General features: G+C 39.2%; 1 protein-coding gene across 1 annotated transcript in view; it reads right to left on the bottom strand.

Annotated features, from left to right (window-relative positions):
- The window catches only part of adgra2 (adhesion G protein-coupled receptor A2), a 44,130-nt gene that overhangs the window by 13,472 nt on the left and 2,979 nt on the right, over positions 1-27,679 (bottom strand). Inside the window, exon 2 of the mRNA XM_030144030.1 lies at positions 9,256-9,327. Within this exon, the coding sequence (XP_029999890.1) occupies positions 9,256-9,327 (72 nt within the window). The remainder of the gene's footprint in view (positions 1-9,255; positions 9,328-27,679) is intronic.

Consider the following 27,679-nt stretch of genomic DNA (forward strand, 5'->3'; position numbering starts at 1 on the left):
TGAAAAAGTCACTTTTTCCTCCTTTTTCTCTATTTTGATATGATAACATTTAATCTACTCTGAGTTTTCATGAATATCTGAATAAAACATAGGAAATTAAATACAGGAAAATACATGATTTACAGTGAAAAATGTAAAATACAGAGCATAATATTATAATAAATGGTGATGAATCACTTAAGAAAGATTAAATGGAGAAAAAAATATTTTTGGAACTGCCACAAAAGTAGCACTGGGTCTTTATGGGTTAATCACATGTCTTTTTATTCAAAGCTTGGGTACATATCAGTGGTCATTGTGTGGATATAATGAGTCTGACCCGTTTTTTACTTCAGCTATTTAAGTAGAAAGCAATAGGAAAATCTCACAACTTCAATCTCTAATTTTACTTTCTCGTTTATTGAGCATTTAGCTGAACAAAAGACTTACTGTAAAAACATTAGTCAAATTTTTGGCAGTTTACAGATAGTTATTCCATGTCATTTTCTTTGGAAAATACATGATTCTCTGTACAAATGAAAGACAGAATTTAGAGTTATGAGAATATTATATTAATGTTTTGTATTGAACATCATCATGCTTTTGCTGAAGTTTACAAGTCAGACAGAGATAATAACGATTGTGCTGACATGATGAGACAATGGAAGAGGATTAGGGTGGCTGGAAAAAAATAAATAAAAATTAAGGTCCAATATATATATTTTTTATTATTATTCTGAAAAAGAAGTCAGAATTCTGAGATTAAATTCTGACTTTTTTCTCAGAATAATAATAATAAAAAAAAATATACTGGACCTTAATTTTTTTTTTCTCCCAGTGGCCCTAATCTTCTAAAATTAAATTTCCTACAAATGTTATGATAAAAAGTTTTGAAAAAGTGCCTTTGTTCAAGCTACACAATGCAAAACATAAGTTGTAATCACACATGTAGCAGTACATGCAAGAATGATGTGTTCACATGCTGTACTTGTTAGTTTTCCTCTTCTTTTAGCAATAACTTATGTACAGTATGTTTGAAGGTAACTTAAACCATCCTCCACAGATGTAACCAAACAAAAACACTTAACTGTCACAGCTATGACACAAGCACTGAAAGTTACATGAGGTTTTGAAGCAAAAAGATTAGACTCCTTCTCTCCAGTGTGAAAAAACAGTACACCCCAAGTATCTGAATATCCTTCCCATTATGTCAGCCTCAGGTGGTAAGGTGCCATGTACGATTTGGCCGAGGAATATCAACAGCCCGTTACTTCTGATACAGTCTCTTATCACCAAGCTGGGGAATGTGGAGGTGCTCACCACAGTCAACAGGACTTGCAGCATTAGCCAGATGCTTCAACCTGCCGCAGTCCAAATGTCAGCTCTCACCACCTTAATCTGGGCTAAATCTCATCTTTGGCCACCTCGCCTCGCCTCACGCTCCACACTCATGTATTATAGACTTCACAAACTGCAGCTGATAGCAGGGCTCACTCTCAGGTGATGAGTTGTCTGTGCCCCCCAGAGCAGGCAGCACCCTCCCTGACAACAGCTTCACAGTTCAATGGCCTTGACACCGATGACAACAGCTGTCACCAGGAAAGAGGATAATATCAGAGACAAGAAGTACTTCAAAGGTTCACATTTGCTGAATATTAAATTGTCACTGTTAAAAGGGCTGTAAACTTGGAAGATGCACCTTCTGCATATGAGCTTGGAGATCTGCTTTGCAAAGTTCAATTTTCCGTAATAGTTCTTTATTATGACTTTGGAATTTGATGGTTGCCTGTCTGAGTTTTGCTTTGTAACCTTGGGAGTGCAGTGCTTTATCCCTTTCACCACATGTGGCCTGCGTGATTGGATTGTGACAGCTCAAGCTCAATCCCAGCGCAAAAGGGGCCATTGTCTGCTGCCGCTGGGCCTAACACCAGTGGCTGCTATTAGGAGTGTCTTTTTTTTCCCACAAACTCCTCCTTATCAATGGGGCTGGTCCTCTGCCATTCTGAAGAGTCATTTTTCTGTGCATATATGGGATGAGCACCTGGGCCCCATGCAGGCTGGAGAGGAGCGACGTGCTTGTAGGGCAGAGAGGGTAATAATGAAGACATGGTCTGTAAAGCGCTCCAGACATGGAGGAGTGCAGGAGAGCTCCTATTATCAGGCACACAGCGGCAGAGACTGGAGTGCTACACTGACATTGTTTAAGCCCGGGCCCTGGAGGGAGCTGGGAAAACGACTGAAGCCAGGGAATGGCCACTCATTATCACCAGACTGAAATCAGGAATTTCCTGTTCCTGGATTTTTTTAATGGAAAGACAATGTATTCAGGGAACAATTTTCTATACTGTAATCCAACAAATCTGCTAATCATGACCGATGTGAATGTGGCAGACACTAAATATACAGCATTTCTATGTATTGAAGGTGTTCTGGAAAAAGAAAAGGGATTAACTGGCACCTTGGTTACTGACAGAGGTCAGTGGAGACCATTTTTGTGCCGCGTGTCATTTCCTGTCTGGTTGGTGTCTAGCAGAGGCCCATGCTCGTTTATTTTTACAGTTTCCTTTTCTCCTTTTTTTACTAGCTAGCTTTCCCCTGTAGGGAGGGGCAGGTGGGTTTGGAGATTCAGCACTGAGCAAATCATCCCTGTGTATGGCCCCGCAGACCCCACCTCCCTACTCCTCAACACACTTGCTCACAATGGGGGCTCTGTAACACAGGCCCCAAACGTACTCCTGCCTTCCCCCCAAAACAGGAAACCAGGATCTGCCGAGCTCTTGTTTTTCTACTAATTTCCTGCTTTACTGCCCCTTCCCCAGATTATTTTCTTTATTTTTTTCTGGTTCCCGTCAGATTGGATATCTTATCAACCTTTTGTCCGTGTTCATCTCAATTGCTTTTTTAGAAGTAGCACAATGTGGCTATTAAATTAAAAGATAAAACATGAAAAAGTGTGAATAGCATATGGACAAATGCCTAAAATATTTCAGACTTGGAAAAGCACCACCTGCCATCAGTATAGTTCAACACAATGAGGCCTTCAGCTCTTTTCATTAATGGAAACATAAACTGCAGATTTAAATTGCACTGCTGTTAGTGGGATATGCAGAAATAGCAATACACACTTCTATTTGAAGTGTAAAATTTCTGAAGTTGATTATATGTTTCTATAGTCTGTTGCAAGAGGAGCTGGAGATTATTCTGCCAAGGAAAACTCTGGAACCACGAACTGTTATTGACTTCAGTTAGATCTGGCTTTGGAAAAGCATAGAGAGGGGGAGATGTCCGATTTTTTTGTTGGCCTGGTCTTTTCATGAGATCTTCCAACATGCACAGTATTCAGATATAATGAATCTCAGGCTCCATTGGTAATGGGATGTAGTGTCTCTATGTTAAACAATCATGAAATCCTTATTGAGTTTCCCCACTTGTATGACTTAATCATTTTATTGAAAATGATATTGCCATTGTATCCTTGCACCAGCTTTTCTATAGATACATTTAAGTTTTCATTGAACATTTTAACCAAAGATGGAGAGTAATGAAGAATAAATACTTTGTTGTTACCCTTAAGTGAGGTTTTCACAACTCTTTAACTTCTAAGTCTTTCATTTTCACCAGAAATCAATGAAAGGATGATGCACTGGAATGGTTCTATTCATTACATTCAGCGAATTGTTTTTTTTTTCACCTTTATTTAAAGTAAGAACAGTCTTCACAGTGTATTAATATGAAGAGAAGCTCAGTTAGTTTTGATAAGAAACATCTGGTACAAATGTCCAACACAGAGCTTCTTTTCCCTTTTATACTTCACGACTACATCTCATTCCTTCTTCTACCAGACTTAGTACTCCTACTTGAATAAAGAATGTCTGTACTTTTGCCACCTCTGGAGTTAACAGATATACTATTCAGTGAAAAAGGAGACTCATGTCAGTGAGTGAATTTTCAGCCAGTAGGTGGACTACAGCATGTAGAGAGTGGGAAGGGGGAGGAACAGTGAGCTGAGAGAGGGGAGATGCAAAAATAAAGCAGAAAAGGAACACAAACGGAAGTGGGGGGAAGTAAGTCCAGAGAAAGCTCAAGTTCCTCCGGAGGAAAATGCCATTGAAACCATATCAAGTTTGCAGAAAGAGTGTGCGAGAGAGTTGCTGGCGTATATAGCGTACAATTTGGTAATGGGCTTATGAGGGGGCTTGCTCGCTGTTTCAATAAACCCCCAGAGCCATGACTGAGCTAGGCTTGCAATACAAACACACCCCGTTCCTTCAGTTTATCTGAAAGACACATCTGGAGTCTATCAACTCCAGCAGCACCCCCCTTTCTGTTTCCACTCTCTAGCACGCTTAACCCCTTCCTCACCCACTCCACCCCTTAATGTCATGCTCTCTCATTAGGTGACCATTGCCTAACTGGGGGCTATTCAGCGGCGTGTGCAAGAAAGTATACGAACACAAATGTTCTTTTTTTTTTTTGCAAGAAGAAATTAGATCCCCATGTGTAACGTCTGCAGCTGGACTATGTTCTCTTTAGAGTAGTGGGCTGGTACAATTTGAACCTTGTCTTACCCAAACTGGTCTAGACAGAAGGGCTACTTGCCATGTCCGCATATTCTCTTCTGTTTTTACATATTACTGCGCTGCCCACCTCTGCTTTGTTTCCACTCATCAAGGTAATTCGCTTAGTCTCAGTGGAAATAATGTTAATCTCCCGCTAAGAAAAACAACCTCAGATTTATATAAGACAAACTGCAGGAGTGCACATTTGCTCTCTCTCCCTCCCACCCCTATTCCTCTCTCTTTCTCTCTCTCTCTCTCTCTCTCTCTCTCTCTCTCTCTCTCTCTCTCTCTCTCTCCAGCCACCATACCATCTTTAGCCATCTCGGCTCCACTACCCCTGTGTCAGATGGTAAAGTTGTTTAAGTTGGACAACTTCCTAACCCCAGCTGCTCAGAATGGCAGAGGCGATTTCAGGGTCGGTTTCAGAAAAGCTCAGGCAAAGACCAGGCGGCCTGACTCCACTTTAGCAAAATACAAATTATCAAGCCAAATATAAATAAAGCAGTTATCCAAAAGATACAACAACAGATAATGCAAGTATTTTCCTTGCATGCTTGCTTATTATCCTACCCTGAATTGAGAACTTCCCATTAAGCACAATTCACAGACTACTCTTTATTTCCTGACCTTGAGTGGAGCTGTTATAAATAAATATTCCTTGTGCATACTTTTCTACAGTGCAAGAAGTAAAAGCAATAAAGTATTTCCTTTTCCTTTCATGCCTGGTATGTTACTGTTCAGGTATTGGTGTGAACTTCCTTTCATTCATTCATTCTACAAGCAAAATTCATACCAACTATTTAAGTCCTGCTCTTGATTATAAATAAACATGGGACATTATGCAGGATATTTCTTGTGCATACCTTTTCTACAGTCCATCTTGTCAGGTAGATTCTTACAGTAGGGATAATTTTACCTCCTTTGTTGACAAAGTCTGTCATGCTGCCAACACCTTCACCCTGTAACGGGTCCTAACCACAAACCTCACTCCTGCCTTTTCAGACCTGTCCACAGCAGCGCCCTGCTGCTCCCTCATCCATCATCATCACTGCCCTCTGCTCTCCCTCTCTGCTCCCTCTTTCCCTGTAGGGTGAACAGACCTGGTAATGAGGGCCCCTTGTGCCCTGCCTGCCTGTCCTGTGTCCCATGGTGCAGTGGGGCCCAGTTGGACAAGAGCCAGACTGCTTCAGCCCTCTTTGCTCATTATTCTCATTACCTCGCCTCAAATCAGCGCAGGACAGGCTGCTGGGATCTGTCCGCAACTCATAAAGGTCCCGGCTCGTTAGTGGGTATGCCAGCGTCGGCTCCCATCAGAAAGGGTGTGCACAGAGGTGGAGGTACCTCAATAGGTAAGTGAAGAGTCACAAGTGTGCCTGAATGTAGCTTACAGTTTGCCAGGTATGATTCAGCTGGTGTTTCATCCCAAACACTGGAAAGAAGTTAACCATTCCAACATTCAAATGTAGCTGTTGGATGGCAGGCCTATTTAAAAGAGCTACAAAAACACAGTAGTCCAGTAAGAGGGCAAAACAAACAAGTCTAAATTGCTCCTCTGCACTTGGGTGGTTTGGCAGGTTATGAAGGCAATAGTGGCTTTGAGGAGGTTTGTCCCAATGAAAGGGCTAACTGTGTAGATTGCTGTACTGTCTGGCTCAGGCCTGGAGGAGGGTGGCCTGCCCTGGAGCTGTATTCTCCCACTAACAACAGCAGATTAGACTGCATTCAGCTCTGAATAGATGTCTGGTGTGAGCGTGTGGGTGTGATTGTGCATCTGCGAAGAGAGTTACCAGACACGTTTGAAATGACTGGACAGAAGAACCATACTAGGAAACACACTCAGAGTTACAGCACACACTTAACTCACAACAGAGATGGGCCGAGAGTGAGAGTGTGTGCAGCCAGTGAGCAGACTGTGTTTATCCTCATCACGAAGGGGAAGAGATGCAGTGTAATTCCCTGATGTGTGTTTACTCAGCCCTAGTGGGCTGGCCTTTGATTACAGTACTGACCACATAATATGAGTAACTGTTCACTACTGCTCCAAATGACAAGCACATGTAGACGCCATACTGGAAACAATGCGATGGCGGGCTGAGGACACACAACAAAACTGGAATCTGGAGTGGCATGTACATTTGAAAACAAATAGATATTAAGACTCACACCCAAAGCTTTACTGTAAACTCACTTCTGTACTCACCCCTTCAAACCTTTCCATCACTGTAACATTGAATTTCAATGTGGCATTTTTCACATCAGACAGCAATTTTCCCATGAGCTCAGATGTAATTATAAGTGGTGCAGGGCTCAATTAAAGGTTGAGGACGTCAGAGTGAGTGAGCAGACCTCCACCGCTGTGTGTCAGAAAGCCAGCAGAGGTTGAGGCAGAGGAGTGAAATGAGGCCTGCATGATTTACGTTATGTCCTCTCCTTACACCAGACGCCCACTTCTCCCTTAGTGGAGTATGTTACTTTGTTTGCCCTGTTTCTTCCCCAGTTATAAGCCTCTAGGAAAGCTTCATCTTCTTGCCCCCTGCTAGTTTTACCACTGCTCCAGGTACAAGGGCCTGTTAGTGGGTAAGCTCAGGTTACTGAAACCCCCCCACCCTGAAGCGCCACATGGATCCTTGTCTGCACATAGAAAAACAAGCTACATTGACTCATTTTACATCAAACACTTAAAGAGCTGCTGTGGTTGTACTATAGAGTAAACACTTTCTCCAAAGTATTACTGCTATTAGTCACAGTGTGTAGGTGCCCTGTCTTCCTGTCTACACTTTAATCAGTCTTTTTTGCACCAGGGTGCAATGCAGTTAAGATGATAGCTGAGAACTTGGCCTTCAATCTGTTCACCCATGGCGTTCACATGGCAGACTTAAAAACTGCAACCTCAGCAAATAAGCTTTTGTTCTCAACTGGCATGTCTGGTGTGAGCTCCAGTAGGTGAGTATTAACAAGCTAACAACTGCAGCAAATTACCTTTTTTTTTTTTCTTCCAACATTTTTGAGAAGCTTGTTATCTTCATGGGTGGCAGCTCAGAGTGGCATGTGGAACCAATATCCCTTCGGTGTACCCATCCCCACCCCCCTCCCCCAAAATAAGTATGTCTGCTCGTCTACCGTATGCAGACTTAAACTGCTGTGTGTGTTGTTTACTCCCAGGATGATATAAAGCCTTACTGAGATGCTCACACCTTTAACTGGGAAAAGCACTTACCGCACAACATAACATGTAATTATCACATCAGATCATTTGAGTATCTGTTTTTGGATTTCAGTTTAGTTATACTTAGGTTTACCAGTGCATGAATACATGACATGGACAAAAATACCAGGGTGCATCATGCTCGTAGGACTTCCCGTTCAGTATTGATTAAAATATAATTTTCATTTTTTAAATAATTTTCCAAATGAATGTCTGAACAATATTTCTTTTAAGTGTAAATGCTGATTTCTGTGTCTGAGTGAGAATTGAAGAACATGAAAGTTAAAATGATTATCAAAACACCACACATATTTTATAAATTTGGCTGTAGAATATCAAGAAAAATCAATAAAAACAAACTCTGAAGTATTTTGTAAGTGTAGACGACAATGTAGACAAAATTAATCCTAGAGATAGAATAAAAACATTTCTTGAAGTGATATTTATTGCAACATTATATTCCTTACATTATAATGTTCCTTGCTCCATCTCAGGCTCATGTTAAAAATAAAACAAATCAATTGACTGTGGTACAGTACCTTTGACTTTAACTTTAACTTTCAACTTTATTTATCCTTAGGAAAGGAAATTCGGTGTGCAGTAGGGATCATAAACACACAAGCACACACACAAAACCACATACACTTTGTCCATAGAGCCTATTTTTATTTATTTGCAGTCTAGTTTTATTTAGTAGCAGCTTTCTTTCATCTATTACGAGGGACTAGAAGTGTATATATGGCATCAAACATTTAACTATTGTATTAGAATTCCAAAATAGCTCAATTATTTTACAACAGAAAATGAAGCAGTTTTTACCTGCCATTCCACCTTTGTGTGATCTTCATTTTAGGATAATAAAACAACTTATTCTTGCTTTTAGTTGTCCATAACACAGATACTTATTAAGATTTATAAAGTAACATACTTTCATGATTACTGTGAAGTCAAATGTGGTCAAAAAGACCAGTGTAGCCTTGGGGCAATTTCCTTTTTTAGCCATGAATAAACATTTCCTGCTGTGGTTTTTCTTTTCCAGTATCAGCTAAAGAGCAATTCATTCGTATTTCCCCAGACACTACCTTGTCTATCAGTTGTATTTCACTTTTTTTTTAAAGAGAAACTGCTGCTACTAAGGGGAGCCAGACTGACTGAGAAGCACAGGCGAAGCTGCCAACACGGATCTCCTCCCAGACATCCCTCTTATCTTGTCCTGTGAAGTGGAGCTTACCTGATAATGAAGCACTGAAGTGTAATTATGTGACCTTTTCAACATTACTCTGTGATAGTAAGTCTGAGTGTATCATCCTCCCTATTGGAAAGATGCCCATTGGATAGAAGCATAAAAAGTGGATCAGATCCCTCAGATAGAACCTGTCTGTATTTCTCACTAAAGCCTTGAATCAAACCACAATAACACACCAACGTATTATATGAAGAATATCTAATATAAACAAACATTGATCATCTGTTAAAATGAAATGAATATAAAGGATGATGGGTAGTACTTACAGCTTCTCTAAAGTGTAAAGTCCATAGAAGGATCCATTCTTCAGAACTCGGATTTTGTTGTAGCTCAGGATCCTGTAAAGAGGTGAAAACACAAAGTTGAAGCACAATCCATATATGCTGTTAATGCTTTATTGGGCAAGTGGCTATTTTTGATCATTTCTGCACACATTCACAGTGAGGCATCAATCTCAGGTCAGATGTGGTCTACAGGGTCTGTAAGGTCCACCTCTGCATGAACAGTGAGTGTACCTGCTTTGTAAGGTACCATGAAGTAATGGTACTAATGTAAGGAATGATGTTCAAAGGGATAATGTGGATGTTAAAAGGTGTCTGGATCAGCACTTCTGTTGTTGAAATGTTGTAAAAGTGATGTTCTAATGTTCTAAAATACATGTTCCTTCCATGTTACATGTGCTTTCCTTGTATTTTTTATAATACTTCTTGTTTTTTTATTATTTGTTTATTACCCCACCCCTGAAGGGGAGGAAAGGGGTATTGTTTTTGGTGTGGTTTGTTTATTTCTTTGTTTGATTGTTAATACTCTAGCAGCAAAACTATTAGTTGAATTCATACCCAATTGAGTTTATAGATTGCCAGTGACCCAAAATAGATCTCATTACATTTTGGGAACAGTAGGTCGAGGTAAAACATTTTTTTATGAATTTTTAAAATCTTTTTTTTCTCCATTTACATATAATGGGCAAAATTTTAAATGTCTGTCACAGCAAAACTATTGGTTGAATTCATACCAAATTGGGTTTATAGATTGCCAGTGACCCAGAATAGATGTCATTACCTTTTGGGAAAAACAGGTCAAAGTTCAAATTTTTTATCACTTTTTTTTAAATCTTTTTTTTCTTCCCATTTACTTATAAGGGCACAAATATAGAGGCCATTGTTATGCTGACATCATCACACACATAGTCATGATGACATCAGCTGGATCCATGCCGAAATAAGCTACAATACGCGCAAGGGGCGGGGTTTGTTGTGCCTGGCACCACTTATTTATTTTATTTTTATTTTGTATTTTTGCCACATATGGGCAAGGAACCAAAAAGGATTACTTCATTTACCTTAATTTTCCACATGACAATATTAAATTGTAAAACATTTTATAAAAGTAATAAGGTCCTCCAATAACACTAAGGTTGAAATGTTGAATTTCAGAGTATTTTGATGAGTGCCCTATAAGGGGTTAAAAATGACTATCCTGGACATGGGTTTACTACAAAAAACAGGTTCAGGTCTGACTAAACACACCTCAGAGGGGGTCACATGAGGAAACTAAAAACCAAGCCAATGTCCTCTTATCAGATTTATCAGGTTAGCCTGGTCAGAGACATTAGTGTAAGATGTTTCCAATTAATGTTCAAGACTATACAGAACATCAAGATTAGGAGGGAAGCTGCAATTGGGATAATCATTTTGCATACATTTTTACATCAAAAGGATGTCTTTCCACATGAAACGCGAAGCGGCACACACTGACTATGTTAATGAGTTTTTTCCCTGCTGGCATTTGGCTTATAGGACTCTTATCAGACCAAAGGCCGGAGTATGAGGTTCAGATTGTTTTGTCTGACATGGGATTATGGGAAATAGCTATTTACAGTAATCTGTCTGCTCAAGGGGGTTTGTTATGTCATTACTATTTCTTATTAATTCACTGTCTTTTGTGCCGCCAGCAAAGTTATTACAGTTCTGAATTTCTGAAAAAAGGTGCTAAAAAAAGAATGAATAATATTGAACATGAGTTACAAATCATTTTTCCCATATTGTGCAAAATCACTAATAACAAAATGAAAACAAAGTCAATGGCTACTTGTAATTTGATTTTCTTAATTAGTCACTGTATTAACAAGTTAGATGTATTATTTTCAGTGTAGTTTCAGCTTTCTTCTTAGTTTCATTAAATATAAAAACCCTGCTGAGTACTCAGTGCTGATTTTCCACTGTCTTTATTTTCTACTGGAAATTAGTTGTATATGATCTATTTTTAGAAGACGACAGGAATGTTCACACCGCCATGTTTGGCCCCATGGAGACCAAGTCTTGGCCACGTCTGAACAATCCCTCCAGCAGGAGTTCAAGGTAGCACGGGGGCCCTGCGCTGGTGACAACCGCCGTCATTAACACACCCTTCAGTTTCACATCATCTTCACTCCTACCACATAGTGCTTAATGGGCTGTTGGCGACATTAAGTGTGTTCTTAATCGAGAGAGTGTGTGCGCCTTTAAAAGAGGGAGCTGACTGTGAACAGTCTGTGAGATTTACAGATTCAGCAGCAGCAGCAGTCGGCCCCCCTGTTTCCTGCCACATCAATAAAAACACTGCCTTCAGCTCTGTGCCTTCCAACTCAGTTAATGACCAGATTTAATCATCCAGCCTTGGTATACAGGGACACACTGGCCACTTCACTTCAGTAACTTTCCTGACAATCACAATGTCAGAGAAAAAAGGTTAAGTATCACGCGAACGGAAACCAAAATGGAAGTAAATATGCTCCAGTTATCTTGGACACCTCAGTTAGAATCTAATCTTCCAAAATTAAACACCAGATTTTTAAACAAAGCTGCAATCAGGAGGTGGGATCAGCTCCACCGATAATAAACACAGTCCTCAATGACTGTTTAGCAAAGCACTTAAAACTAAATCATCTTTATTTTCGGCTTCGCTGGGAGAATGTGTTGTACCAAAGGAAAAACTATCATAAAATCCACATTAAGCCTGGTACATTTCCAGAGAAGCCTTAGATATCGATGCCATCTCCAATCCAGTATTGCAAAATAAGATTTAAAAAAAAACATGTCATGTTCACAAATCCACACTGAAGTAGTAAAATAAATCACAGTTATTAAGTCAAGACGTTTTTAGAGAGAACGTTACATTTGAGCAGACTCAGACCGTTCTCTGGTGATGTAGCCTGGATTTGAACCTATGACTCCAGGACCTAAGGTCTCTTGCCTGACTTTGGGCACAGTATCTCTGCTATAACTGGATGCAGGCCTGAGATGAAAGCTCCAGAAGATCCGGAACTGCCTGAATAATTCAATACAGATAGGAGAGGAGAAAGTCACATCTGGCAAAGAAACAAGCCATTTAATTCAACACAGACAGTTTAGATACAGTTCCTTTTAGACTACATTTATTTTGCACACTTAATAAGTGACCTGTGTATGCATTTACTTTTGTCGCACTTGACTGCGGATATACAGTACGTCCACAGTAGTGATATCAATGCATTTTATGAGATCAAAGCATGTAATTACAGTATGATTTACAAAGGTCCTTCCTAAAACCTAAACAGTTGTATTTATTTGTCTGTTGTGACCATGTGCACTTAGAAGGAAAAAAATCACATGTGGCAATCGCTAAAACCGTCATTTGTCTCAAGTTAAGACATTTCAACACATAGTATTTCAATTAGCTCGCTACTCTGAACACCACGACTTGAAAGCTGACTTTTACAAATAAACAAAGACCACAAAATGAGCTAACTGAAACCCTCCCACAGACAACAAAAAGCAGATTTCCAGGAATGCAGGGGAGGTGCAGAGGCTGGACACTACTGTATAATCCACACAGCTTCATGTTTGACTGTAGTGAGGACATTGTTCTTTCATAAACAATACAGAAAGTACAACTCTGAGAAAGAGAGGGCTAGAACTCTGTAAACAGACAGAAATAGTTTGTGTTCCCATTAGGCTAAACAGGAAACCCAGCCAATTAGCTGTTTATTCAAAACCCGGTTTTGGGGGTCAGGGGTTGTGGAGAGAGCACTTCCTGGACAGCCATCAGACAGACGGAGCAGTGTCCGGAGGCAGGTGACAGCTGAGGAACTGGAACAGCACCGGCCCGCATCACTTCATCACTGGAGTATACAAAGGTTAACAGAGCTTTACAAGCACAGAAGATGAGTAGCTTCTTAATCATACAAATCCATGCTACTTGGAAACCTAACGTCTACTCAGTACAGAATGTCTACTGAGGCTTTGCACAAGTCACTTCTTTTACATAAGTGACGGATCAGATGGCAGATTGAGTTAATCTGCTTTCAAGAGCAATAAGCTGTATGGTACATGGCACGACTTTGTGTTAACTCAGTCCAGACTATGGATGGTATCTGAGAGCCGCATTTAGCATCTCTCATTCACTTAACCCTTTAAGACCACAAAGGCCTCTGAGAATCAGACTGGCTAATTGAATCCATGTCATCTATGTCAAAAAAACAAAAAAACAGGGCCACATGTCAGGCTCCAGGATCCCATTCAGCCATTTCATCTAATTCATTTACATGCAGATCAAAAAGCAGGGGGTCATATGAAAGAGGGCTGGGTCACACAGAAGCACAGACCCACACAGGACTGCTGCACATGTGGTATCATCGGGGTAAAATAGGGTCAGTAACGCTGCGTGATGAAAAGTATGAACAGATAATGCTGGGTGGTCACATGTTGTATGGGCATTGAGAATTTTCACAGAGAGTAAGTTAAGGACACCATATGGTTGACAGAGGGTTGAAACTGTTCTTTATAGTCACAGACATTTGTGAAATAGCAGAACATTTCACAAATCTTGTGTAAAATGTAGAGCAAGACAGTCAGCTATTGTATATTCATCATCTTACACAGGCATACTGGAAGTGTCACACATATTCGCAACTGAGTTTTCAGGTGCTATTTATTAATTGTCATATTTATATTGCAGTAGTTATACTCTTTTGACCAAGATCAATTAATAGAGCTTTAAATTGTACTACCAAGGTAAAGTGAAAGTGCATAATTTTCAAGCATGTATAATTTCATTTCATTTATTTATTTTTTTTCTTTTGTTTACTTATCAACCTTTTATGTACCATTACTGATATTTTGTTGGTTGATTTTTGTTTTGATTTCACTGTCTACATGTTTGAAATAAAGATTTCCATCAATCAATCAATCAATCAATCAATCAATCAATAATTGAGTTGTACTGTATATTGTTTTTCAGGAACATAAATCATTCTGTCATAAAACTGTGATTTTGATGTGTTGGAGTAACACTTACATAATAATTACATAAATTACAAAATTCATTCATTCATTCATTCATTCATTCATTCATTCATTATCTGAACCTGCTCTATCCTCGCTAGGGTCGCGGGGGTCGCTGGAGCCTATCCCAGCTACTTATGGGTGAAGGCGGGGCACACCCTGGACATGTCTCCAGTTCATCGCAGGGCTGACATATAGAGACAAACAATCACTCTCCCATTCACACCTATGGGCAATTTAGATTAACCGATAAATCTATGAGTACATGTCTTTGGATGGTGGGAGGAAGCCAGTGTACCCGGAGAGAACCCACACAGACACAGGGAGAACATGCAAACTCCACACAGAAAGGTCCCACCCCAAATTATCAGCAGTTACTGTTAAAAATACAATAATCCTTGAGGGTATTGCATCAAAATATATTTTCAGTAAAAGTTGTACAGCAGTGGTTCCCAACCTTTTTTGGCTTGTGACCCCATTTTAACATCACAAATTTCTGGCAACCCCAGACATTCAAAACAGAGAATTTTTTTTTGCTAAAATGAATTTGTTTTTGATCATGTAATAGTAATCTATGTAATTTGCTATACTACGTTGCAAATAAAAATTCATTTTAGATGACATTTAGGCAATATAATGTATATTATTACGGACAGAGGCAGAAAAGCCAGGTGCAGATTACTGCACAAAGTGAGGATTTTATTCTCCTTGGTCAGGATATGTACAGTTAGTCCAGCTTCTATTTACAAGGCTGACAATTAATACTGAACAAACAATAACTCAGACTATGAATTATGAAAGAGCTGCAGCATCTGAAACCGACCACAATGAACATTTGAAAGTCACATGATCGAGATATGTCCTCTCAGATTTTATATCCTGCATTCTATTTGAAGTTGATTTTTACTAGGAAAAGTGTGTGGTGTTTTAATTATAATGAAATACATACTAAATCTTTTTTTTTTTTTATCAATTACTAGAAATTGCAGGTGACCCCATTTGAATTCCAGGCAACCCCACATGGGGTTGCAACCTCAAGGTTGAAAAACACTGGTTTACAGTGTACTAAAGCCTTTCTACAGTGCGAGTTCGCAGTTTGTGATCTTATGTGTGATTCGTTTTGGTGTTTGTGTCTCTATACTAAAAACATCTCCCTTCAATTAAAGTTATTGAAGATCATTTAATAAAAACTTGACAGTAATTAGTGAGTACAGTTAAGAGTCTGGTATGAATTTGAGACTTTTTAGTTTTATTGCCCAGTAAAACATTTGCTGGAAAAGTAATCCAGAATCAGTCAAATGTAATAACTTAATATTAATTTGATGAATTAAAAAAGGTTAATTATTTATTATATTGTCATCAGTTGTATTTCAAGATTAACCTTTCCATTATGTTTAGAATGAGAGCACACACACACACACACAATAGTTGACTTCAGGTTATTGCACTGAGCTGTTTACTGACATAACTCATAAGTCTGTGTTATTTCAGTGACTCTTTGGTGCGACAGAGTGTGAAAAGTAACTACTGTACAAAGAGTCTCGTCCCTGCACTAGTAAACCACAGCAGCTCCTCCCTGCGTGATGCCACTCACTTTGTTGGTTTGCTCAATTTGCTTCCTAAACCCACAAAGCCTTTGAGGGCCACACAGGGGCATGACAGCATGTCGCAGATCGTATTTGCTCACTGATTTACTTCCGCTCTTCCCCTGACTGTTAACTGGAAGCCAGTCTCACTGAAGCACGTAGCTTTAGGCCTGCATGTGTGTGTGTGTACATGCTATATTTGTGTGTACCTGTGTGTTACTGTAACTGTCTGTCAGAAGCAGCATGCGTCCTACAGTTGTTTGTAGTTTTTTGGGTCACTGTCAACCAATCATTTCACTCAGGAATTATCTCTGTGGTGGAGTCTGAAGGCCTGCTGTGCGGTGTACAGCACCAACACAGGGAAGTAGCTAAACAGAGTCCTTTCAGCGGTCCAGATCACAACCTGGTGCAGAGGGACTGGGAGAGAAAACACATCCTTCTATCTCCTGTCCTAACCACAGTCAGAAACCCAAAGACAACAGGATGTACTGTTTGCTGTTGGTTTCCACAAAAGCATCGGTGTCAACATGTTTTCACCTCTCATCTCTGCTAAAAACACTTCTGACTTGTTTGCTGTTTTATATAAGTGGAAAACATACAGGAAATTCTCCATTCTGCTGTGACATTCTGTTCCAGGACATGAAAAAGACAAATTTGAGTGAAATGTGCTGATTCCAATTGGCCCCTGTTGCTCTCCAAATATTTAGGCATGCTGGATTGTGTCTTCACCACAGAAAGGGACCTCAGTGTAGCTTCAGGCATCAGGAGAAAACCACAAGCAGAAGAATGGATTTATATTTAATAACAATTCATCTGCAGGATATGTGGAATTCTCTCGTTACCTATGTATTACTCGTGTCAGGAGTGACTCTTTATATGTAACGCCGTTATGTAATTAAATAAAATACTGAACTTAGTGTAATCAGTTACAGCTAATGAGGAAAAATATGCAATACAGTATAGTTACTAATACCTAAAAATAAAAAAGTGAGTTGACCTTTAAACTTTTGTCACAAAGGCATATATAATACGCATATATTCAAATATATTCTTTCTGCACCATCGCCCATATTCATAAACATCAGTAATCAACTTCGTCCAGGTGTAATGATTACATATTGAGTTCCAGTTACACTTCATATATCAAGAATAAGTCACATTGTTACAATCATTTCATTAGAAGAGTGAAAAATATCTTATTTATTTTTATTCTAACTTTATGGTCAAATACTTCTATGTAAAAGAGTATTCATTCTGGTCCTTTGCATCTTTTCTTCACACAGGAATCCAATCTTTTGCATCTGTTTGATATTAACAGATTTCTAATGATGTGTTTCCTACTTGGAAATTGAGTATTATGTTGTTGGTGCAGGGATATTTGTTGCAGACTTTTGTTTATTTTTGTATAGTATTTAACTGTGTTCCATTTACTTTAACATGTAAGACTGTAATTAAACTGTTGTGATATCACTGTAACATGTGCATCACTTGCCCCCACTGACTCCATTTCAGATAAAATACATGTATTGTACATTATCCCTACTATAATAAACAAAAAATCCAAAAGAAAATACAATAAAAATCTTTTGGGACAATTTGTGTCGGTCAATCCAGCGTGACAAACTTCAGTCCTACAACAACAAACATGGAGCGCTCTCTTCAGTCATTTGGCAGTGTGCTACAGTCTTAAGCATTTTTTTCTGAATTAAATCAACACACTTCCTCTATGCATGCCTGGGTGTTTTAAGCTGACCATGCATCGGCAGGTGGCCACGCAGTTGGACAATGATGCCTTTCACTGATGGAAATTCAACAATTTTTCCTTCTGAAATCAGAAAAGTTGAAGTTGAATGGTAATGAGTGTTGAGTACCGTTGACAGGTTTACACTGCCTGGCTTAAATAAAAATCTTTAGTACTTTGTAGCTTTACTGCTTGAGCAAAAAAGATTATTTAGAAACTTAATGAAAAGTAATAAAACCACAAATTGCCACAATTATAATGGCTATTACATTTTCAATAGGGTAACTAGTGATAAGTAAAAGCAATTTCCTCTCTGCTGTAAATATATATATATATATAGTCTGTATAGATTTTGTTACCATTATTATTTTTTACTTTATATAGTTTTGGTTTTTAGCACTATCTTGTTTTTAGTATGATCTTTATGCATGTGCACTTGTTTTTCTTGCACTTTATTCTGTTGCCGCCTTGACTGTTGTGGGATCAATAAAGTCTAATTTAATCCAATCAAATCTAAAATGTCTATGTAATGTCTTTATTATAGCACTATATTTTCCTGCCTATCTGCAACATCACCATCATGTGGATCCCTAATGTGAACAGTGAGATGCTGTAGCATGAGTCCTGATTAGACTTCCGTATCTTCTCCAACACATGCACTGATGCAAGACCAACAGAGACAGAGAGGCGCAGGTTCAGAGTAATAAAGAGAGTCAAAACAACCCAAGCAGCCACTGTGTAAACATCATTTAACTTTGGATAGGTCTTTTAGCCTTGAGGACCACACGCGAGGTGAAAGACAAGAACCCTTGAAAGAGATTGGTAACGTGCCATAAATCCAGTACGAATTCTGAGAGCAATGGGAGCCAGATAATGAGAGTTTAAGAGAGTCTCAAAACGTCATTATTAAATTAAGCCTGGTTTAATTAGCATGCTGACTTGATAATGCACATGCTGGTCTGTATCACAGCAGTACTTAAGTTCATATAAATAAATAAAAAATATCAGCCTTAGGAGAATTTTCCTTGGAGGTAATTAAATTCTGCTGAAAGAAATACGATTATCCACTCTTCCACTATAACAGGAAAGCATTGTATGAGCCTTTTAATTTGTTTATGTTACAGCTGAGAACATTCTATACAAAACCCTCAAGGTTTTTTTATTGCATTTTCCCACTTTACTTTCCATTTAAGTAGCATTCACTTGCCCAGTGTTGCATTTCAAATATACTGGCAGTTCATGGCAGCAAACTAAGTGGACATGGCAACATTTCCCTTTATATACACATCACCCTCATTGCACTGGGAGTAATGAGAACAGACACAGCGGATCAACAAAATATTGTGGTTGAACCCAAAGATGGATTAAAAACTCTAATTCTTAACTTGGCTGTTACCAGGTTTTCCAGAATCGCTTACTCCGTCCAAATGCCAGGTCTAATAGATCAAAAGTCATTACAGAACTGCATTACGGCGCGCTTGAACCTGGCAGACAAAGAACTGGGCTCAGCCGGTGCTTCTCAGTTTAGACTTGGTAAAACATGAGCTGAGGTTACATCAGTGGGAAGAATTACAAGACAATTACACGTGTTAAGTGATATGTTGAGACATTATGACATGTTTTACTGATGCTTGAGTAGGTGGGAAGATTTACTGCATCTGGATAATTTCCTGAAGGTAGTTCAGTATTTGGAAAAACCCTGACGGAGAGCATTAGTGATACATAATATTTATCGGGTCAAGTTAAAGTGTTTTAAGAATTCTGGCAATTTTCACACTGACAGCTACATAATTTATGCCACTGGTTGTTTGCTGCATCCGAATTCTGAAATTACACATGTGCTGATTGATTATAGTACTTTTCTAATCTATTTTAGTGGTGTTTCTGTATTTGGCAGCATTTGTATGTCATCCAAAGTAAAGAAGTAATCTGTAGTTGCATTTAGATGGAAGATAACATGTTTTGAATAAAGAGTTTAATTTGGTCTGAGGTTTGGCCAGACTAAGTGGGGCTTTTTTGTGTTTATAGTTCTGGGAAAGTAAATTATCATTTCAGGAATTGTGTATAAGTGGCCTGTGGAAAAAACTGTAAAACCTGTCTCAGTTTCACAACCCCAAAATGATGAATTTGGTTGGTTTAATTATATTTTATTATATATTATACACTTGCTACTGTGCTGGCTGCACATGACATGACCTTCATATCTGAACCATCCCAAAAAAGCATAATTGCATCTCATTTTGGAGTAATATAATGCACTGATTCTGTGGTACTTTTTTTTTCAGAAGTGCAACTTAATGATTATTGGGTGCTCAGCTGAACCCCGCCCTGGATTCGGTGTCTCTTTTCTTGCTAATGGACACTTTTGAAGAGACGAGAGTAGGAAGGTAGCAGGAAAAGGTCCTGAAAGAGGAGCAGATCTCTCAGACTGGGAGGAGGCTGTGTCATCTTTGTTACAATCAGTACTTTATAAGAGCCCAATTGAGTGTTCTGACAATTCAGAGGGTCCGGGTCTGTCCAAATGGCTTAACCCTTTGGTCTAAAACAGAAGGGGAGACAGCGGTCCTGGTCCCTGGGATTGTCCTCAAAGCCCTGAGTCCTCAGAGAGTCACGGCACCAAATGTAACAGAGAGACTAAATGCCCTTGAGCACAACAGGCACTTCAGCGGCAAATGCATGTCAAGATGTGAATGTACCCATTGTCCCTGACCCATGAGAGGGCTTGTAGCTTCCACCAGGGAACACTGCCAAACTACAAGCCCCATTTACCGCCTGTCATAGGAGGGAGCATCCATGAAATTGCACGCCAAACTTTTTTTGTAAAATCATTTTCCAAACACCGATCAACTAATTCAACAGTCAAATAGTGAAGAAGAGCAAAGCTGCGTGATTCCTGTCATCCGAATCTGAGCGACAAAACATATGAGAAAGATGATTTATGGTATGAAGGGAATTTTGCAGCACTTTGTCATACTTTTCTGCCTTGGAGCTAGATACGGGGAGTGAGCTCCTGCATTTGATATGTGCAACCACTTATTATAGAGTGTACTGCATTGTGCTTGGGTTACCAGGCTGGGCCAGGGAGTAAGGCTTTGTGGTTTGTGGCTATGTGTGCGTCTCAGTGTGCAGATTTAGATACACAAGTGTGTGTATGTGTGTGTATGTGTGTGTGTGTGTGTGTGTGTGTGTGTTTGTGTGACCTATCAGATTTATTTATATGGAAAGTGTGTATGTTTAACTCAGTATGTGTATTTGTACGTGTTAGTGCGTATGTGTGCGCACGCGTAAGTGGTCCAAAAGCTACTAGTCTAAAATTAAAATCTAGGTTTTTGAAATGTCTCTAATTAGAGAGGGGAGGACTGAAGCCTATTTTGAGAGCTGTGGCTATGCACGCCCTTCCCATATGTGTGCACATAGGCAAACACACACATAATAGTGAGGAAGGTCGCCCAGTTGAAATAAGTCCTATTAGACAATTACTTGCTTATGGCTAACAGAAAACCATAAAGTATGTTTCTTGTGCCATCTACATACAATTTACAAAAGCCGAACAACCACTGAACTTTAAAGATGTAAACAAGTAGCTGCGATGACTATTAACAGTATGGGAACAGAAGTTGAAACACTGCCATCTTTCTGTAAAGCGACAATAAATTATTGCAATATTTAGACTCAACTCTAGACAAACGCAAAATCGAAAGTTTATGACTGCCAAGCAGGAACACAATAGTCAGTTTAATCACTGTCTAAAGTGTTTTTACACTTTTAATGAGGCAATTTAGTGAATTTAGCCTTTAGAGACAGTGAGTGGAATGTGGTGTATGCCTGGCTCACATTGTCTCATTGTTCTGTGTCATAACCAGCCTCTGTTTTCTGCTCGTGAGCAAAGACTGCTGGGAAATCAGTGTGCTTTTAGAAGAGGGTCAGCTAAAATCTTTCTGCTCCAGATATTCTCACAATATCTTTCGTGGCATCTGTGGAAAAGATAGTGCTTTTGTTTTTCAGTATGTATTATTATTTTCTTTCAGTTAGACCGCAGTGTTTTGAAAATCCCAATCATTCACGTTGCACATTGCTAAAACTGACACATGAATTTGTTATGCAATCGTAACATAAAATATGGTAGACCATCATACTTTCCAATTAATCATTTAATTTTAGCAAAACAAACACACACATATTATATCTTTAAACACTGGTTTGCACAATCAACAAAGAGTTTAATAAAAATGTATTGCTTAATTTCACAACTGACCCCGCCACTTTGATTGGGGCTTTAAAGCAGCTCACATTTATAACCAGAACTATGACGAAAAGAATTATTGTGACAGATTGTTAATACTTTGTGGTTTATGTAATAGTAACTGCATACTGAACATACAAATACTTTTGAGTGGTGATAGAGATGGAGCAGAGAAAATGAGGTGATACTGGATTAAATGTACACATTCATCATTAAAAAGTGAAACTGGAATCTATATTACAAGTAAATGCTGAAATTAAAGTAGATTTATTGTTAATATAGACAGGCCTGAGATTTTATACTTGTTTTCTTAAAATAGGTCATCCTTTTTATAAAGTAAGTTTAAGATACGTAAGTTGTGGCTCTTAATCTATGTAGTTGAACATAAAGTTTGAAATAATAAACAATACAAGTTGTGTTGCTTTAACATAAAGTCGTAGAAAATCATCTAAACTTGACAGACGAATCACTGTGCTCCTCAGGTCTCAGCCACACCTCTCTTCATTAACACCAGGTTGCACACAGTGGAGCCAAATAAACGTTTCCAATATGTAAATCACTTTTCTGCCTAACTCAGGAGCTAAATCAGTTTCAGAAGGCATTGGAGCTTCCTCATACTCTGGCATCTACATTTGCTAAATACATGGCTCCTTGTATTGAAGGGTGTGACCTTGGATCTATATAGAAAGACTTCATAGTCAAAATACAAATATTTGCCTTCGTGACAAAATTCAGATAAAATCAATATCAGTGTGTTGAGGTTAAGGGTGAGGATATTAGCTTAGCTTAGCATAAAGCCTGGAGGAAGAAAGAGCTTTTCGGGACCCATAAGTGACCATATTTGGACAAAAGAGGTGGAGCTATGAGAGCCTGAGGGGTAAAAGTGAGCAAGTATTAGCTTACTGATGTATTAAAATGGTAAACTCCATCAAGAAATACTGTATAAAATCATTTTCCAGAGTCATGTGTGGGACCTGTTAACCACATCTACAGTGGAGTTGTATGTGTTTTGTAAAACAAACTGAAACTCCAAATATCTGACTCGATAGGAAAGTGAGCTGGCAAAGTCTGACACAGCAGACATTGAAACTTCTATCTGTCCTGAGATCTTTCTAACAGAGGAAAAATCTAAAGATGGATCTCCAAATCACTTATTAGAGGATATAAATAAAACACATGAGACTGGAATGACTTTTTGGAAAAAATGTGTAGTTAATTTTTACAGAGAGAAGTTCAGTATAGCTCTGTAGGAGCCAGGGTGTATTGGAGCCAATCCTAGTGGTTTCCAGGGGTACTACCATTTTAAGGTACTTCCATTTAGGCTTCATTTTGGAAACCAACCTTACTCCCTGAAGCAGTGTGACAGCATTGTGAAGTAGGATGGAAATGTGGGGTCAGATGCAGTCATGTATTAAAGTTGTGTATTCCTGTACTGTAGTGCCATTCTGATGAAGCAGCTGCAAGTAAAGGCAGCTAAGGCCATGAGCCCACTGACAGGTGTACAAATAACACAAAACATTGAATAATGAATTTAACCCAGAAGAACCCAGTGTGACTTTTGTGGCAGTTCTCAAAGAATTGTTTCTCTCTATTTAACCTTTCCTAAGTAATTTATCACCACTTATTAGAATATCATCCTCTAAATGTATCTTTTTTTGCCAGTGAAAATCATTTATTTTCCTATGTTTAATTAACTGATCATGAAGATGTTCATAAAAGCTCAGAGTAAAGTCAAAGGTTATTGTATCAAAACACAAAAAAACTGGAGAAAATGTGACTTTTTCAGTAAAATATAGCATTAACTGGACATAAACCAAGTGTGTCCATTCACTGTCATTGATCAAACTCCATGGGTTTTACTGGTGGATCAACGTTGTAGAAAATGACGGTGTTTCCACGGTAACTACATAGCCTTTGAATGTCCAAATGGGTCATATCTGATGACCATGAAAAGATGATAAACTGTATTTTACACCAATTATTTACATGGATTGATAGGATTAGTGGATGAACAGTTTAGATCAGTAGATGCTTTTGGTCGACAGTGGATGTTTGGGTCTTTATGGTTTAAGATGGAGCTATGACGCTACATAAACTTTTAACCTCGTCAGATGTGACCAGCAGACTGAGTATTTCTGTCAGTCTCTGCTTCTCCCTGAGTGCACTGACTGACTGAAGTTGCCAGGCAAATGATGCCACACATTGACACCTGATAAAAATAACATAAGCTGCTTTTATTTATTTTTATTTTTTTTTACTTGCTATGTGTCTGTACAGATTAAACACTAGCTAATGTATTTATGTAGGTTGATGTTTTTTTCTTTTACCATTAAGGACAAGCCCTGGTTCCATCTGGTCTAAGTCTTTATGCAATGCTAATCTAGCATCTAATGGAATAGTTGGTGTTTTCTTCTACATCTCTGGAAGAAAGCAAGCAAGCACAATCAGAAGCATTCACGGTTCATTCAGATTACACTAATGGTTTGTTGTAAACTAGTAAAAGCCCAGCTGTCATAAATTCATCACTTTCAGAGCTAGAGTAAGAATATCAGAACCACTGAGCCACAGGCATCCTACTAAAGACACCCATTTTCTGCATCTGTATCCATGTGTTGCTGACCCAGAGCAGGAACTCTGGGGGCAGCTGTGGTCAGGCACAGGGAGAGGGAAGTTAGCGCTGGCAAAGAAAAGTCAAAGTCAAGCATTTTTGGAATGAGATAAGAAGAAGGCTGAACGAAAGGAAAAACTAAAATAACAAAAAACCTCTTGGGGATATGACATTACTATGACAACACAGCTCTCTCTCTTTTTGCCAGGTTTAGCAGAATCGCAGCCTTTTAATCAACAAACATAACGAGGTGATAAGTGACATTCATATTCATAAACAGAAAGGCAGCTACAGTACAGCGCAGTAGGTGTGTGGTGATGTCCCAGTCCGCTCATGTTACCTTGACCTACGAGGGCACAATAAAACCCAGGCTTGTGTGGCATTGGCAGGTGCTGCAGCTGAGTATAAAGCCCTGAGTATCCAGTGTCAGGCCTTTGTTTGCTTTTTTGATTTATTGCTGACCACTGCCCCACCTAACATGTGTGGAGGAGAGCCCACTCCCCCTCCTCTCAACACCTTTCCCCACATAAATAAACCCTATCGCTGCAGGAATGCCTGGGGGTCCAGCGCTCTCCCTGCTATTGGAATTCTCCCCGCTGATAAGATGACTGTTTGGGACGTTTCATCGACATACTCCCGTCTCAACACATACTGACTCACAGACCCAACATAAACCACCAACACATCTGCTAGCCTTTTGGTAACTGTCCACGCATAAGCCACAACTAAGAGCCCTGCAATCTGACTCAGACGATAAGATGTCGATTAAAGACATGCAGATTCATTCTGTAGCCAATCGATAATTCTGTTGAGGTGAATTGGCTTTCACTGAATAGAGACACAGAAGAGTCATCAAATTCAATAAACGATTACAGACTGGGTGGTGGTTGTCAAACGGAAAACTTAGAAGAGGACAGATTATGTGTGGTTAAGTGTAAAAACAGGTTTCAAGTTCCAACAATCAAGGAAATCAACTTACAGACCTCAAAGTCAAATCCTGGTTATCATCGAAAGGAGGCTAGTTTTACTTTTGTGTGTCATACATTTTTTCACAAACCCCACTGAAAGACATTTAATGCGTAAGAACAAGATTATAGCAACAATAAAAGGGAGTTTGATCTAAATCAGGGCTAATCACTGTCTACTTTTACTTATCTCTGATAAGAAAATCTCTGACAAGATTTCCAAGAAACACACTATCACTCACTGCCATTGCACGACTGAGTTACTAAATTGTGACTACAATATGATATGTATTTTTAATCAGTTTAAAATGTCATCTTCCACAAACGAGATACCATTTTTGACACTTTTTGGGTAAAGGTACAAATAGTACTTCAACATCTGCAGCTGTTTCTTGTCCAAAGTGTGTCATGATTGATTTAATTTTAAGGTTTGAATTGAAAAATATAATAATATATGATATAGAATATAGAATAAGATGATAAAATAATTAAGATGCAGGACTGAGAGCTATAGAAGAGCCTTCATGCTTACAACAGTCTACAACAGTCTACAACATCTCAATCATCTCAGTTTACTTATTCTTTCTTTCTTTTTATTTTATTTTTACTGTTTTATTCAACACTTTCATTTTCACACCTCAGTCTAATAACTCATTCTTTTTTGTTTTTACTTTATTGATTAAGAAAGTGAATTTCCCCCTGGGGATCCATAAACTTCAATAAGGTTCATCTGCATCTTTTTAATGGGACAAAGTCCAACTACACATGAGTTTAGTCATTCTTTAAAGTATCACCATTCATTTACAAGTTATGGTTTGTTATTAGCTTGAAGCACATTTTGCAAGGTTAAACTTCTATTTTCATTTCTCAGAAGTCTCCAGATTGTAACTGCCACAACATTAAAACTAAATTATTTCAAGATGAAACTAAAATGAGTCCACTGCTCAGCAACAAAATCCACATTATAAACTACAAATGTCCATTTACTACAGTAGCTCATGCTGATAAAAATATTACTGCCTGGGTGGAATATTTTTATCTTAAAACCCTGACTGGCAGCCAGCATCACTGACATAACTGGGCTCAAGTGCAACAATGCAGGGAGCAACTGTCCTGCACTGCAGCTGTCCTGGGTGAAGGGGGCATCAAGCCGAGGAGGGACATGCTGACCCCACACCCTAAAGCATCTGTGCCCGCTCACTCAAGCTGGCACCCGCAGAGCTCAAACCATCAGTCACTGACAACAATACAGAGGGAGGAGTCCAGCTTTGACTGGAGTAAAAACCACAGGCTCAGAAGCACCAGCACATTCACACTGCCACTGAACCATCTTTTCATTTGTCTGTCATAAATTAAAACATTAAACAAACACAGCAGGCACCAAAGACTGCAGTTCTGAGATGGAATTATGATGAATAATGGAACTATGACATGGATATGTACACAAGTGTGTCTATCTATAGGCACAAACTTTTTTTTTTACATCCCAAATACCAAAAGTCTCTCTTTCACACACACAGAAACCCCTCAGAACAGAGACTTTGGAAGTGAAGCTATGCTGCACTGAGGAGCCCTGCCTCCTTCTCCTCCTCCTCCTCCTCCCTCTCACCCCAGTGTTGCAGATCTGTTAGTCAGGGGCTGGGGAGTTTTCAGTCTCCAGGGGCACATCCCTCTGAACCGCCTGCCAAGCTTCTCCTCTCCCTCCTCCATCCTCTCATGCTCTGCTCTCTGTCTTTGTTCCCCTCTTGTTCCCTCTTCCCACTTCGTCTACTCCTCATGTTCAATCCCTTTCGTGACTTCTGCCTCTTTTTTGCATCCATGATTTCCTTCATTTAATCGTACTTTCCCCCCACTTTTTGCTTTCACACTCCTATCTGTTTTTCCCTCCTCTATCCTTCCGTTCCTCTTCCTCTCCCAGTGATCCAGCTTTGCAGCCGTGCATAATTAGGCCTAAACACAAGCCTGCGCAGGCTCACATCTGGAAGGAGTTTGGACATGGCAGTTTCCTACCAAGACGACTAAATATTTAGGTTGAGAGTTACTGCGTGTGGATGAACTCATGATAGAGGGCTGGGAAGGGGAGAGAAACGGGGAACTGGAGATAAAGGGAAAGAGGGAAAGTGGGATAGATGGCTGGAGCTCAGGGTGGAGGACTGAGAATAGTCTAATGCATCATTAAACTAGTGATAAGTTTATACAACTGTAAAGTCTGATTCACAGTAATGTAATCAAAGAGCAGCACAG

The sequence above is a fragment of the Sphaeramia orbicularis genome, chromosome 9, assembly GCF_902148855.1.
Source record: "Sphaeramia orbicularis chromosome 9, fSphaOr1.1, whole genome shotgun sequence".
Lineage (NCBI taxonomy): Eukaryota > Metazoa > Chordata > Actinopteri > Kurtiformes > Apogonidae > Sphaeramia > Sphaeramia orbicularis.